Source organism: Oreochromis aureus, linkage group 7 (genome assembly GCF_013358895.1).
Source record: "Oreochromis aureus strain Israel breed Guangdong linkage group 7, ZZ_aureus, whole genome shotgun sequence".
NCBI classification, from domain to species: domain Eukaryota; kingdom Metazoa; phylum Chordata; class Actinopteri; order Cichliformes; family Cichlidae; genus Oreochromis; species Oreochromis aureus.
The window spans coordinates 47,678,868-47,693,639 of NC_052948.1; the positions used below are offsets into that span (position 1 = coordinate 47,678,868).

The following is a 14,772-nucleotide window of genomic DNA, read 5'->3' on the forward strand; positions in this document are numbered from 1 at the left end:
AAAAATCTTAAAATCTTGTTTGTTTCTGTCCCATCCCCAATAACCTCAGTTTACAGCAGTATTTAAATAAAAAACAGATATTACACATATAATAAAATACAGCATATACTATTTCAGTTATTTTAATGTAATTAAAATTCCTGTTTGATTAAACTGTGCTAGCGGCACACCTTTAACAATGAGGGCCATTTTCCTTGAGAAATTAATACCTCTTCAACTACTCTGGCAAAGCTACAATGCCCTGTTTTCAGTGGTGAAGAGTTCTGGGAAACGAAACAAATTATCTTTTGAGACGTGGATTCAGAGAGTGATCATCTTATAGTGCTATACCATACTCATCGTATGCTAAATGTGAAGAAAGAATCTGAAGACCGATGACTCAATTGGTTACTTTAGGACAGCGATGTCAAATTCAATTTAAATCATGGACCACATACTTTGTTCTTAGGTGGGCCGGACTGGTTAAACCACTCTTTCTGTCAGCCCAAAGAAGTTTAACTACTCATTTACTCTCAAATATATCTTTATATAGGAAAAAAGAAATTCAAAATGTACAGTTCATCTCAGTTTTTCTGCACAAAATGATGTGCTTATGGAGAAATTAGATCATTACAAATTTCAGGGCTGAAAATTGTAAGAAATAAATGTGTAAAACTGCAGAATAATTCTGTTCATTCATTGCCCAGGATGTCCTCTAATTATAAAACTGAAAGTATTTGTGAATTACAATGAAAAATGAAAAGGATTATTTTTCCACTGTGGACCCATTATGAACAAAACAAACCAAAACAGACATTTCAATAGTAGATGGTGAAAAAACAGGAAGTTTTCCTGTTATGTATTATTATCTATTACTTCATTACTTTGGTGTATGGCCATAAGGGAGCTCTTTATCAGCAGGACAAACTGTAAAACATCTCTCTTAGCTAATCTTTCCCATGTTTCTATCTTTAAGGGATGGACAGATTTATAACTAAGTGCTTCAAGGCTGTTGCATCATCCTCCCTGGAACAGGTGAGAGGACGGGAACGGATCATTTTACTGCTTTAAAATCAGCACATTGTAAATTAGGAGCCAACGCTGTCCAATAAAACAGCAATACATCAAACCTAAGAGAAAAAAATATCAGTGTGACTTTCTATGACTATTTTAATTTAATCCTTTTAAACTCTAAAATAACAACAACAGCTTTGACAAAGCACTGCGTCATTATTGTTTGTTGTGCATGCAAATCAGTGACACGTTTCCTGAATGACTGGATGAGGACACAAACCATTAAAACCGTGTCATATCATTTTACTCATTTTGTGCCATTATGTAATGCTCGCGTCCTCACAGCTGTTGCTTTCTGGGGGCTTTGAAAATCTACCAAGCAACACAGGGAATATTAATGGACATTTAGCATGTATCTGTTTGTGTTCACTGCATTTGTTTTTACTTAAATTTTCATTCTTCTTTTGGGATCTTCTGTTATTTTACTTTAGAAAAAAGATCTGAGGCCAGATTTGGTATTTTGTGGTAACATTTTAGATTTAAAAAATGAAATCCACAGTCCAAACACATGCATGGAGTTAGGCTAAACTGGCTGTAGGTGTGAATGTGAGCATGTCTGTGTTGTTGAGTATATGCCAGCATGCGCCTTGCCTTTTGTCCAGTGGCAGTTGGAATAAGCTTTACCTCCCCTGAATTGTATAGATGGAAAAATGATTGATTTAATAAATCTGAACTTGTTATAATGTAACTGTTAAAGGATATGCATTGGTGTAATTTTTTCTGGCACAGATTCCACAGGGTGCTGTGGCTGTGACGATCCTGGGCCTGGGTCTGTTTTTGGGTCTTGTGGTCGAATCCTTTGTTTGGTGTTTTTCATTCATCTTTAAATTTTCTTCTTTTGGAGTCTTAGTTTGCCTTCTGAGTCTTAATCTCCCCTATGATAAGTACATATATGTGATGGTGTTTCTCCGTTTACTTATAATTCTCACTTCTAGTTTTAATTTGGGGATTTCTTCAGTGTCTTGGGTTTAGTTTAGTTTTTCCCTTTCCAGGGAAGCCATGTCTGCTTTCCCAGGTTGCCCTTCTCTGTGCATCCCCACATCTCTCCAGCCAGTTGTGGATTTAGTTTATTTTCCACACAGACTTTGTTGGAATGTGCAGAACATTACAAAGGACTTTTTATGACACTGTGATGGCTTCTGTTATCTTTTATGCGGTTGTCTGTTGGGGAGGTGGAAGCACAGAGAGGGATAGGAAATGGTTTAATAGACTAGTAAAGAGGGCTAGCTCTGTTTTGGACAGTCCCCTAGACCCCATAGAACAGAGGGTGAGAGGAGGATGTTAGCCAAGCTAAGGTCCATTATGGACAACACCTCTCACCCCCTGCACGAGACTGTGGATGGCCTGACAGAAGTGGCCCCCACTGTGGTCTGCTGCTGATGTAGCCCATCTACTTCATTTCAAGTTGTTATGCATTCTTGGTTGCAGTGAATGGTTATTTGAGCTGCTGTTGCCTTCCTATCAGCTTGAAGCAGTCTGGCCTTTCTTCTCTGACCTCTGAGAGACCTGCTGCTCATGGGACACTTTCTCTTTTGTAGACCATTATCTGTGCTGTAAACCCAAGAGATGGTCAGGATGCAGGAAAATTCCAGCTAATCATCTTCTGAAATACACAGTATTGATGCTTCATTTGAACTTTACCAGGTCGTCTTAGTCGTGTGCATACATGATATGCTGCCACACGACTGGCTGATTAGACTGGATAAAGGAACAGTTGGTGTTACTAATAAAGTGGCCAGTGACTGTATATAAGTGAGTGATTTATAAATCTGTGCCTTCTCAGAAAGAACATATTGAAAGGTAACAGTGGAGGACAGCTGATGTGAAAATCTCAGCATACAGAAATAACTGTTGAATTACAATGTTACAATTTCTTCATTCTGTTGGTTGGATAGAGTTTTATTTGTTACACAAAAACACAATCGTAAAGTATTTTTGCAGCATTACAAACCTTAAAACTATTTTTTAAAAGCATTTGACAGACAAGTTGCTCCACCATGAGCATGTCATTGGGACGTGGCCCCATGGAGTCGTGTAGTCATGGAGAGAAAAGTATCATCTTACCAAAGCAAGATGTATTTTTACACCATGTTGTTACACCAACTCATTCAGCCCAACATGTGCTCCCTCTCTCTTTCTCTCTCCCAGAACTTCTAGGGCAGTATGGCGGGGGTGAGAATGGTGCCGCACATGAAAGAGGCGTGCGTCACAGCCGTGTTTTGTTTTTGCGTGTACGTGAGAGCGTCAGCTAAAGGATGATTTTCCATAACCAATTAAGGCGAGGGCACCAGAACAAAGAAATGCATTACACCAGTCTTATGAAAGAAATACTTGGCTTTAATGTTACGCTGTTATAAAAGGACATTATTTCCATAATGACACACTAAATGCTGCAGCTGGAAAACTTGTCTAAAATTTGAGTGATAAAGATTTTTTTTTGCCATCACTAGTGTCAAACATGATCTAAACAGATCTATTATTAAGAGTTTTTAAACCACTTGACAACATTTTACAAAAGCAGAGACTACTCAAGTAAAAATGTAATGTGTGTCTTTGTGTATGTGGCAGAGAAAAGCAGCACAATGGAGAAAAAAAAGATTTTCTTTGAGGCTGCTCACCAAACATTTTGCATCTTGATAGAACCACGCTTGTCGTAACTTTAAGTGCTTTCATGGAAACGTAGCCGTGTGTTTTGTGTCACCAAACATTTAAAGCCTTTTGCCGTGATCTCGTCAGTCAGTTTCACTTTAAGATGAGTCACTGACATGGAAAGTGAAGTGAAAACATGGTCTAATTCAAACATATTGTCTTGACGAGAACAGTTAATAGTAGGGAAAGGATGGTGGGGTGAGCTATGAGTCAGTTGCAAGAAAAGCACTTAGACACTCAAGAAGAGTGTTCGATATATTTTTCTGTAATTTCAGTAAAAAAAAGGCCTTTAGATATATATATATATATAAAAAAAAAAAAAAAACACCCAGCACGCCCCTGCGGGCGGTTTATCCTTCAAGCTCGGGTCCTCTACCAGAGGCCTGGGAGCTTGAGGGTCCTGCGCAGTATCTTAGCTGTTCCCAGGACTGCGCTCTTCTGGACAGAGATCTCCGATGTTGTTCCCGGGATCTGCTGGAGCCACTCGCCTAGCTTGGGAGTCACCGCACCTAGTGCTCCGATTACCACGTGGACCACCGTCACCTTCACCCTCCACATCCTCTCGAGCTCTTCTCTGAGCCCTTGGTATTTCTCCAGCTTCTCGTGTTCCTTCTTCCTGATATTGCTGTCATTCGGAACCGCTACATCGATCACTACAGCCGTCTTCTTCTGTTTGTCTACCACCACTATGTCCGGTTGGTTAGCCACCACCATTTTGTCCGTCTGCATCTGGAAGTCCCACAGGATCTTAGCTCGGTCATTCTCCACCACCCTTGGGGGCATCTCCCATTTTGACCTCGGGACTTCCAGGTTATACTCGGCACAGATGTTCCTGTACACTATGCCGGCCACTTGGTTATGGCGCTCCATGTATGCCTTGCCTGCTAGCATCTTGCACCCTGCTGTTATGTGCTGGATTGTCTCTGGGGCATCTTTACACAGCCTGCACCTGGGGTCTTGCCTGGTGTGATAGACCCCAGCCTCTATGGATCTTGTACTCAGAGCTTGTTCTTGTGCTGCCATGATTAGTGCCTCTGTGCTGTCTTTCAGTCCAGCTTTGTCCAGCCACTGGTAGGATTTCTGGATATCAGCCACCTCCTCTATCTGCCGGTGGTACATACCGTGCAGGGGCCTGTCCTTCCATGATGGTTCCTCGCCTTCCTCCTCTTTCTTGGGTTTCTGCTGCCTGAGGTATTCACTGAGCACGCTGTCAGTTGGGGCCATCTTCGTGATGTATTCGTGGATGTTTCTTGACTCATCCTGGACTGTGGTGCTGACACTCACCAGTCCCGGCCCCTTCCTTCCGCTTAGCGTACAGCCTCAGGGTGCTGGACTTGGGGTGAAACCCTCCATGCATGGTAAGGAGCTTTCTTGTCTTTATGTCAGTGGCTTCTATCTCTTCCTTTGGCCAGCCTATTACCCCAGCAGGGTACCTGATCACAGGCAGGGCGTAGGTGTTGATGGCCCGGATCTTGTTCTTACCGTTCAGCTGACTCCTCAGGACTTGCCTGACCCTCTGCAGGTACTTGGTGGTTGCAGCTTTCCTAGCGCCCTCTTCATGGTTCCCATTCGCTTATGGGATCCCCAGGTACTTGTAACTGTCCTCTATGTCTGCAATGTTGCCTTCTGGTAGTTCAATCCCCTCAGTTCTGACTACCTTCCCTCTTTTTGTTACCATCCGACTACACTTCTCCAGTCCGAGCGACATATATATATATATATATATATATATATATATATATATATATATATATACATATATATATATATATATATATATATATATATATATATATATATATATATATATATATATATATATATATATATATATATTGTCAACCACAACTACTACATCATAATGTAGTAGTTGTTTTAGGTATATAACTATAACTACTATAACTAGGTATATAACTATAATCACAACCACATCTGTACCTTGCTTACAGGCTGGCTATGTACAGTCAGAGCTTGGTTTTCTTAAAGGGCTAATGGGCTTGAATACCTACATAACTATGCGACAGTCCTGAGCCATTGCTCATTTCTTTATATTTTGCTTCCAAGGCCAGACTATCATGAGCACTAGTTCTCCAGACTTCCAAAGTCTTTCAAAGCTTTTCTTTATAGATTGGCAACTTTTTCTCTCATTTTCAGTGCACTGGTGTTGAAATGACTACTCATTTTTGAAGTTTTCTTCCTGTTTTTTTCTCCTGCTAGAAAAAAACTCTCTTAATATGCTCTTCACATTAACCTATGAATCACTCAAGCATAAAAAAGCGATCGACCTCAATGGATGAACCAGTGTTGTGTCGACACATAGCTTAGCAAAGAACCAATTTTAAATTGTATCTTCAAACATTTTGATATTGGCAGCCTGTTACAAAGAACGTGATTTTTTTTCACAGTTTCCTCCATTAAATCTATGAAAAATACCAAAGATCATAGGTTTTTTTTGCAACAAAGGGATTCCCAAAGAGCGTGCGTTCTTTGAAAATTTGAGGAAACCAGACAAAAGAAGAAGTGGCAGCCCAACTATCTACAACAAATGAACAATGTCTGAAAGTCATGTACTTAAGAAATAGGAAACAAAGACTTGACACAAGGTCTGAGACATACATTTGGTCCTTCAGCTGATCTATCTACTGTTTGCCAAACGAAATGGTCTCAGTAGATAGGTAGCTGTCAAAAAGCCATTCTTAAGAAGGGTAAACAGGGAGAAATGGTTAAGGTATCCCAAATTACAAAAGATCTGGACTGAAAATCAATGGGAACAGGTGTAATAGAGTGATGAATTTGAGTTTCCTATCCTTCTCAAGTTTTGGTTCAAATCATTGTCAATATGTACAGAGAAGACAGGAAGACCAGTGAGTATCTACAGCCATCTGTTAAACACAGTGGAGTCTCGGTCATGGTTTGGGATTTCAGTCAGTCAGTGGCATATAGACATGACTAAGACGGCAACATTGTTGAAGCAGTGTGGGATCATGTTGACAGAGATCCGAATAAAAGGATGCCAACATTTAAAGATGAGGTTTGAATGTCCTTCAAGATGCCTGGAGAACTACTCCTGAAGACTACTTCAAGAAAGAGAGTTTGGGCTTAAAGGTGGTCACACTAAATGTAAACTTTTACATCCATACATTCCCAGCAGGTCCCTCAGGGTCATGTGACCAGGGCTTGCTGGTTGTCCAACACACAAGGCTGAAAACAAAAGGCGACAGAGCTTTTGTAACTGTGGCCCCCAGACTGTGGTACTCTCTCCCTTTGAGCCTGAGATCTGTGGACTCAGTGGTTGCAGAATTTGAACCCTGTTCTTGCCTTATTTACTGTATTTCCATCTATGTTGGCACGCTTCAGTAAATCACTGAACCTATTTCCCATTTTCCTGAGATAATATAAAGAAATGCAGGGTTGCTCAAAATGTCTGCACCTTACGCTAACACATAGTGACAAGTTATCTTTTTCTTGTGTGGTATCTGCAGAGCATTAAGAACATGGTTGTGTGAGGCAATAAAAATGTAGTCAAGAAAATGTCACGTGACCCTGTAGGATGTTTTCTCCATCAACCCATGGCGACTTGTCAGATACGTTAATTGTGTTTACTGGGTCAGATAATAACCTCAGCACACACACACACACACTGTAAAAGCATACTTCCAAGTTTTTAATTAAATTGCGTTGTTAGCTACAAAAGCAGCTATAAATCAAAGCAGTGTTAGAGATCACAATGCATAAACAAAGATAATAAGGGTAGTTATTAAGGATGTCAATAGCTGGGCACGTCCATGCCCTCCTCTATTTTGGGAGCAGGTAGGGCTTCTCAACTAACACAGTGAGCATGCAGCTCACTGCCAATGTCAGCACCAGGTGGCCAAGGAACAGGTACATCTGAGCAGAGGAGAAAAATCTGACGTTATGAAAAACTGAGTCAAATCATTTGAAATAAGCACACTAAAATAGAACGTGCAACATGAAATGCTTACAAAATTGATGTCTGTGTAATGGATTGGGGTCTCTTGAAAGCCAATGTACAGGATGATGAAGACGGGGTGTATGAGATAGCAGGCGAAGCTGATATTGGAAAGAGGAACCCAGAAAGTCAAGGATAAGAACCTCTTGATAAAGCCTGGAGTGATAAAAAACAAGAAAATACATATAAAAACAAGAACATACAAAATGTCCTTAAACGTACTATGTGCTTTCATATATTGGTATTACTGTTAATGTAGAGATATGGGATTTATTTCATCCCAACACCTGGTTTACCTCCATAGCCTTCCTCACAGGCCAGTATAATCCAGGTCACAGCCAGTGCCCAGAGTGGTCTATGCAGCCCCTGATACAGGGCGTGTGGCACAGATGGATTGGCTGGCGTCTCCTTCAGGATGTAGGGCAAGCCAACCAAAAGAGCCAAAAGTGACAGACAACAGAGCCAACCAAGTGCTGCCTGCCACTGAAACAACAGACATGATAAGCACATAAGTGTGGTGGCAAATGTTCAAATTCTGGCTCGGCTATAAACCAAAAGGCATATGCTATTTTTAAACTCTCAGAAAAGACTAAGCCACGGTCTGGGATTGAAGCCTGTCAAAATGCTCTCACCCATTGCTTTAACAGTGGATTTTTCTTTGTTGTCAGATATATTCCGGTCAAGATCCCTATTAGAAATGGCCCGTATCTTGTGTAGGGTTTCACATAGTAATACAAAACATAATTCTCAGATGTCCTGCAAAATAAACAAGTTCACTTTATGGGAAATCATAAGACGAGATGCATAGTTGGTAGACAGCCTCAATTATGTTTTTGCATTGTAGAAAAAGGAAACACTGAAACTTAAAAAAAACGTGACATTCATTTCACCTAACAGTTTATGCTTTTGGGCTCCTACGCTGTTTTGCATTGAATCTTACATTGTAGATGGCTGAAAGACTGGTAGCTGCAGGTGTGCAGTTATAACAGCACTGGCCACAACAGTCATCAGGAGGAGGCCACCTGCCACAACCATAAACACACTCCTATTTCTGACAATTAAACATGGAGGGAATAGGATTACAACCACAGAGTTAATAAAAATGTATACTGCTCCTAGTGATGCTATAGTTCAAGAATGGAGAAATCACTTCAACAGTATTTCAGAATCATATTAAAGGATGTGAACATACAGTCTGTATAAATAGACCAAGAGAGGAGTGGTTGCATAACACTGGAAGTCTAGAGACAGGTACCATGTCCAAGGAATACACTGCACAGGGATTTGAAGATAAAAGGTTAAGAACAGGTTAGTAAATCTGTGCTAAAATACCCAGTGTAGGACTAAATTAAGTTAAACTTACTATCTCATGGACGGGGAGGAGATTACTGATCAATAGTAAGTTAGCCCACCAGTATGTCTTACAATCCATCACTGTGTCTATAAATGGGAACCAGTAGGGTCCCCACTTGACCAGAGAGATAAGGCCAATGGTTAGACACATAATGAACAGATGCAGTGGCTGAATCCTGCAAAGAGGACAGAGAACATTAATTTAAAAAATTAATAACACATGCAGCAGGCCTCTTTTACTTGAGTGTAAAAATAGAGTGACGCAGACACAAATTAATTTGGTTAACTGACCAAAATACAACACCTTGTAATCCGCTTTAAGAGATAGTTCCCAACCAGGCTGAGGCTCAGTTTGTCTTCAGCCTTGTTGATAGAGCCCAGCAGGGACCTGGCACTAAGCAGACCCCTAAAACATCAAATTTCTTAAGCTGGCAATAAAATAATGAAAAAAATCTACTTATACTGTCAATCTGAAATTGTTCCAGTCTCACCCCAGCAGTAAGAAAGTATCAACAGCCATGAAAACAGGTCCACTTATGGTTAGCACATAGAAAGGGCTGCTTTCAACAGTTTTCCTCCAGTCTTTGTAATTATCTGCAACAGAGGTCTTATGAACATAAGTGAAAGTATATGTGTGTTATATGAGACTGACGGTGTACTGTCATACCCAAGCTGTTGATTACAGGGAACTGTGCAGAGTGGCCACATATGATCCATAGCAGGCTGAGAACACGGATGCCATTCAGTGAGGCGTAGCCTCCGACTGGAATCGATGTGGAGGTGCTAAAAATGCCCTGGGTGGTCTTCTGTATAGAGACTGCTTGAAGGCAGCCATACACACGGCTTTGAAGAGAGCATGTTCGTGTGGGGTGGTTGCTATCTGCCAAAACCAATATTGAACAAAGTCAGTATTGTCTCAATATAAATACCTCTGTAATAACTGATTCTGCAGCTCACATAATGTTTTTATTTGGTTGCTGAAGATAGTAACCATAATATGTGTGATATGTAGTACTACTCCTCAGTAAATCTAGATGATGCACTTTGCACTTACTACTTTCTTCTGAACTCCAGCTATTAGTTTCACTGCTAGATGAGCTGCTGGTCTTCAGGGTCCCGTAAAGGTTGAGGGCAGCGTTTAAGCAGGAAGACTCTAATGTAGGTTCGACCTTTCTTTTCCACTGCCACCTTATCATAGCTGTTAACAGGGTGGCTCCGAGAGGAATTGCTACCATTACACAACACACAAACCTGCAGGAGAAAATAAAGTTTGACAAGACAAAAACAAGGTGTCCTGAGCTAAAGGCCTGGACCAGGGGTGCCCAATCCCAGTCCTCAAGAGCTACTGTCCTGCAGCTTTTAGATGCATCCCTACTCCAACACAGCCGAATCAAATGGTTTGATTACCTCTTCTGTATGCCACCAAGTTTGGCAAAGGCCTGATAACAAGCCATTCATTTGATTCAGGTGTGCTGGAACAAGGACGCATCTAAAAGCTGCAGGGCAGTAGCTCTCGAGGACTGGGATTGGGCACCCCTGCCCTAATGGAATTGCATATGCAGATAAAACAGTAAAGAAAGTGAGAGCAGTGTAATCGTATACTTACAGGCAGGTGATATCAGATGTATCAGGGGCAATTTTGCTGGACAAACAGTGAGTCATGATCATCTCCTGAGTGGACTGATTGACCAGGATGGAAGGTAAAGGAGGAATGAGGGACATCTGATTAAACTGAAGCTGGTCTGTCGAAAAGTGAAAATTAGTCGCGTTTAAAAAAAGAAGAAGAGATATTGTATTGTGTAGGTGATACTGCATAAATCCATTTTTAAATCACTGACCGTAAAGCACCAATGTTTGCACGTCATCTTTCTCACAGGAGTCAGGTACACAAATACCGACAAAGTACTGGACTTTTCCCTGTTTAAGAAGAAAACTTAGTTTAAAGTATGCTTACTTTCATCTAATATCTATTGGTTATCATGACATTTTATTGTGTTAGTTGTTACCTGCCGAAGGAACACCTGGCAGTACTGTCCAGAAAAGCTGGGGCCGTGAGCGGAGCGGCACTGCTGCAGCAAACCAGGCTGATTGGTGTTACCTCCTACAACATTGCTACCCACTTTCCCAAAAGCATCATACACTGACAAAACACAGAAGAAAAACAAGCCATTCATTCACAGCACCATTGCATGTAAAGATACATGGGATTTACATGGTGTTACTATATATGTAAATCTCACTTCTTGATGAAGTTCTAAGTTTTAAAGACACCCTTCAGATAACAAATAAAGAAGAAGTGTCTTGTGTCTTGCTAATTTTGATCACAAGATGACATACACATACTAGTGCATCCCCCCAAAAATTGAATATAGTTAAAAGGGATCTCACAGTTTCGACTTATTACGCGAAACTTCTCAGAAAATAATTTGAAATTTGTAGTTTTAAAGTTGAAATTTTGAGGAAATAACCCCAAATTTTGACTTATGGATAACAAAAAAAAAAAAAAAAAAAGGTTTTTCCCGGTGGCAGGAGCAAGCTTAGCTACTTCAGTCTGCCATTTAGCTCTATTAACTGAAGACTAACTCATGAGCGCCCTCTAGGTGGATTGTAGGGCATTTTTTGTATACCAGCATTAACAGTAGGTGTAGTAGGTTGGATTTACGTGTGTCCCAAGACCCCTGCTGAGCTGGCATACCTACTTTTATTAGTAAGTGTGAAACAAACAGTGATGTCATTAACGTTGCTGTGACACTGGTAAGGGAAAAGGAGCTAAATAAAACAGATAGGGGTGAATTTTGAAGCTAAGAGTGTAGGGTCTATAGTTAATACTTAAATATACTAAATATACTTTTTTAATATACTTTAAAAAAAGTCTTGAAATAGTGAAGTAGTAAGTAAATCACTGATTAGTCAGATTCGCTCTTCATATATGGGCTGCTGGTCATTTTTAAAATGGTACTACAGTTAACAATCTGAAATAGCCTTGATAGCCTATTAATGAAAGACGTATTTGAGGATGCATCAAATTTACAGGTATTTCCGGTCTTGCCATGTGATTGACATTTACATTGAACTTGAGTAACATTAGCATATTTTGATTTATTAGGTATTTTGTTCTTCTTTTAATGGTTGAGCACAAGTTAGCTGTTAGCTAACAAAAGTATGTGTTAGCTAACAGCTACATTTATTAGCCTCTTATCACAGCTCCACAAAGATTTGCATTTCAGTGGTTCCATCAGGAGGGTGGTGATGACCACGCAATGTCCAGTGCTACTCCTTATGCTGGTAGTACAGTTAGTACCCTAGTTATTAGCCTCAAGCCTGGTCTTTTTACTGTCTCACTGACAATACATAAGCACACAGTGAGTACGAATTAATTACAATGTGGGTATGAAATGAACACTTTCAACATCATCTTAACCATTTAAATATTATTACAGTTAGTTTGAACACTAATGCAGTTTCTTGGTCTGTACACCAGCTGTAAAGTCACAGATTTGATATATGCATTGATAATTTTTGATGTGAGCATGACAGTCATAAAAACCTAGTCTTTGTAATTTTCAGAAGCTTCCAGCAGCAGTATTTTTATACTCTGAGAAGGTGAAAATGAACTTAAGCTTATGGTCTTGCATTGTCCTGGAGTATTTGTAATTTTTTTCTCTATTTTTGACTTTTCTATCTTAGCTCCTCTGCTAAAGTGGATTAAATGCCACTTGTCCCCTCCACACAAGCATAAGAAATGCCTTACAAAAATCACAATCACTTACTTAGAACTGCATAGCCCTTTGGTTCATCCTGGTTAATTTCCCGGAGAAAAGTGTTTGTATCCTCCACGCATCTTTGGGACACTGTCAAAGTCTGTGTGTTTTCCACTGCTCCTCTGCCCCCCACAAAAAGAAGAAACACCACCAAATGGAGGGTCATTTTAGCACTGACTGTTTCTTTTTAGCGAAGAAGGTGTTTAAATAACAGAGAAGGGAACACATCACCATTCAGAGTGTACTGTGAAATTCATCTTCCACGGCTAAATTGAATGACTTTAACTGGTTTTCACTAACAGGTGTAAACAGGATTTGGTTACATGAAGGAGGATGAGAGGCTAACAAAACAGTCCAGGCTGTGATTTTTCTCACTGCACAAGAACAACATTATTCAAGTGCAGCTTTGAAGGGTGACCAGTCCACATAACCATTTAAACACACATTTTTAAATTATATTTTTACATACCAATTTTATTTTGCATATTCACACATTTTAAATAGCATTAAATAGACACAGAGACACAAAGGTAATTACTTGAAAATTATAACTATTACTACAATTTTCTACTTTTCTCTAGTGGAGGAAGAAACACCACAGATCATCCAGAGTACAGCACTCCAAATAACTGGCCACTAGAGGGGGGGATTGTCTATAGAACATTCTTAGGCTGTCTCGTTTTTACCTAGCAACAGCATTGGAAATTACACATATTTAATAGAATGCAACCCTATTTTTGATCTAATAATAGTAGTTTTGTGCTTAAGTGCTTGTATGTCTCTTACAAAGAGGAAAAGACCTTACCATCACCGCTTATTTTAGCCACTTACTCCATAGCATGATTAAAACATTTTGTCACTGACAGTGTAGCATTAGAAACTAAAGAGAAAAGGAGAGTTTTTAATAAATACAAGACATTTTTTTCTGTTTTTACATTGCAGCTAACTGGTACCTTTAGAGCTATGCAATAGTGGGGATTAGTGGCACTTGTTAGCCATGTGCTGTAAGATACATCGTCATCACTGGGTTATTTGAGTCTAAAAGATAACAGTGCAGTATGGTTATTTATGTTTATTTTATGTTTTTCATGCCGATTTAGAGGATTTTGAATCTTCACAACGGGCTTCAAAAATAACAATTTTGTGTTCTTGTCACAGAAAACACATTTTGTGGCTTTATTAAAGGAGAGCAATCAAAAAAGTCAAATAATAGTTTTGCTTAATTTATGTTGCAGGAAGTAAAACCATAACAATAAGCCACAACATACTAAAAATGAATTAAAAACCAAGGGGAACTGCAGAGTGAAAATTTTCTAAATGTCATTGATTCTTTTGCATTGACAGCTATGGGATTTAGTGTTAAAATAAGTGATGAAATTATTGAAATGTTTATATTTTTAAAAAAAAAATGATATAACACGTATAGTCATGCAAAAAAAGAAGGCTCAGTTAGCATGTTAAATGTTAAAGTTCATGACAGTACAATTAGAAAAAGACTAAAAAAGTATGGCCTGTTTAGAAGGGCTGTCGGAAAAGTCTGTCTCTATATAAAAAGAACACTGCAGAATAGCGTACTCTTGCATCTGATGGAACAATGCCCTTTAGGGAGACAGGAAGAAAGTGGAGATGTTTGGCCATGATGCAAAAACCAAACTCAGCAAATCAGCACAAACACCCCATATGAACCATCAGGCACGGTGGTGGAGGAGTGATGATTTGGGCTTGTGTTCTAGCCACAGGACATGGACTTCTTACAGTCACTGAGTTGACCATCAGCTCCTCTGTGTACCTAAGTATTCTAGAGGCAAATGTGAGGGCATCTGTCTGAAAGCTAAAGCCTGCCCCAAACTGTGTCACACAATAGGACAATGGTCCCAAGCACATCAGCAGATCAACAACAGAATGACTGAAAAGTAAAGAATAAAATTATTTTAATGGCAAAGTCAAACCTGAGATGTCAAGCAGATTGAAATGCTGTAGCGGGAC

At 39.7% G+C, this 14,772-nt stretch overlaps 1 protein-coding gene across 3 annotated transcripts; it reads right to left on the bottom strand.

Moving 5' to 3' along the window:
* Nucleotides 1-7,345: 7,345 nt before the first annotated feature.
* Nucleotides 7,346-12,970, bottom strand: oacyl (O-acyltransferase like). 3 transcript variants are annotated; one of them, XM_039614580.1, is made up of 15 exons: nt 12,796-12,970; nt 11,032-11,165; nt 10,864-10,942; nt 10,632-10,767; nt 10,080-10,276; nt 9,693-9,905; nt 9,517-9,619; nt 9,330-9,431; nt 9,036-9,201; nt 8,865-8,944; nt 8,613-8,717; nt 8,305-8,428; nt 7,969-8,155; nt 7,686-7,828; nt 7,346-7,590 (listed from the first exon to the last, which is right to left on the bottom strand). In XM_039614580.1, the coding sequence occupies exons 1-15, from the start codon at nt 12,950-12,952 to the stop codon at nt 7,498-7,500; spliced, it is 2,019 nt and encodes a 672-aa protein (XP_039470514.1). In that variant the 5' UTR covers nt 12,953-12,970; the 3' UTR covers nt 7,346-7,497. The 3 variants fall into 3 exon arrangements, with proteins under 3 accessions (XP_039470514.1, XP_031610523.1, XP_039470515.1); XM_031754663.2 differs by having other exon boundaries at nt 8,613-8,723; XM_039614581.1 differs by lacking the exon at nt 12,796-12,970 and having other exon boundaries at nt 8,613-8,723; nt 10,632-10,762; nt 11,032-11,138.
* Nucleotides 12,971-14,772: the final 1,802 nt, after the last annotated feature.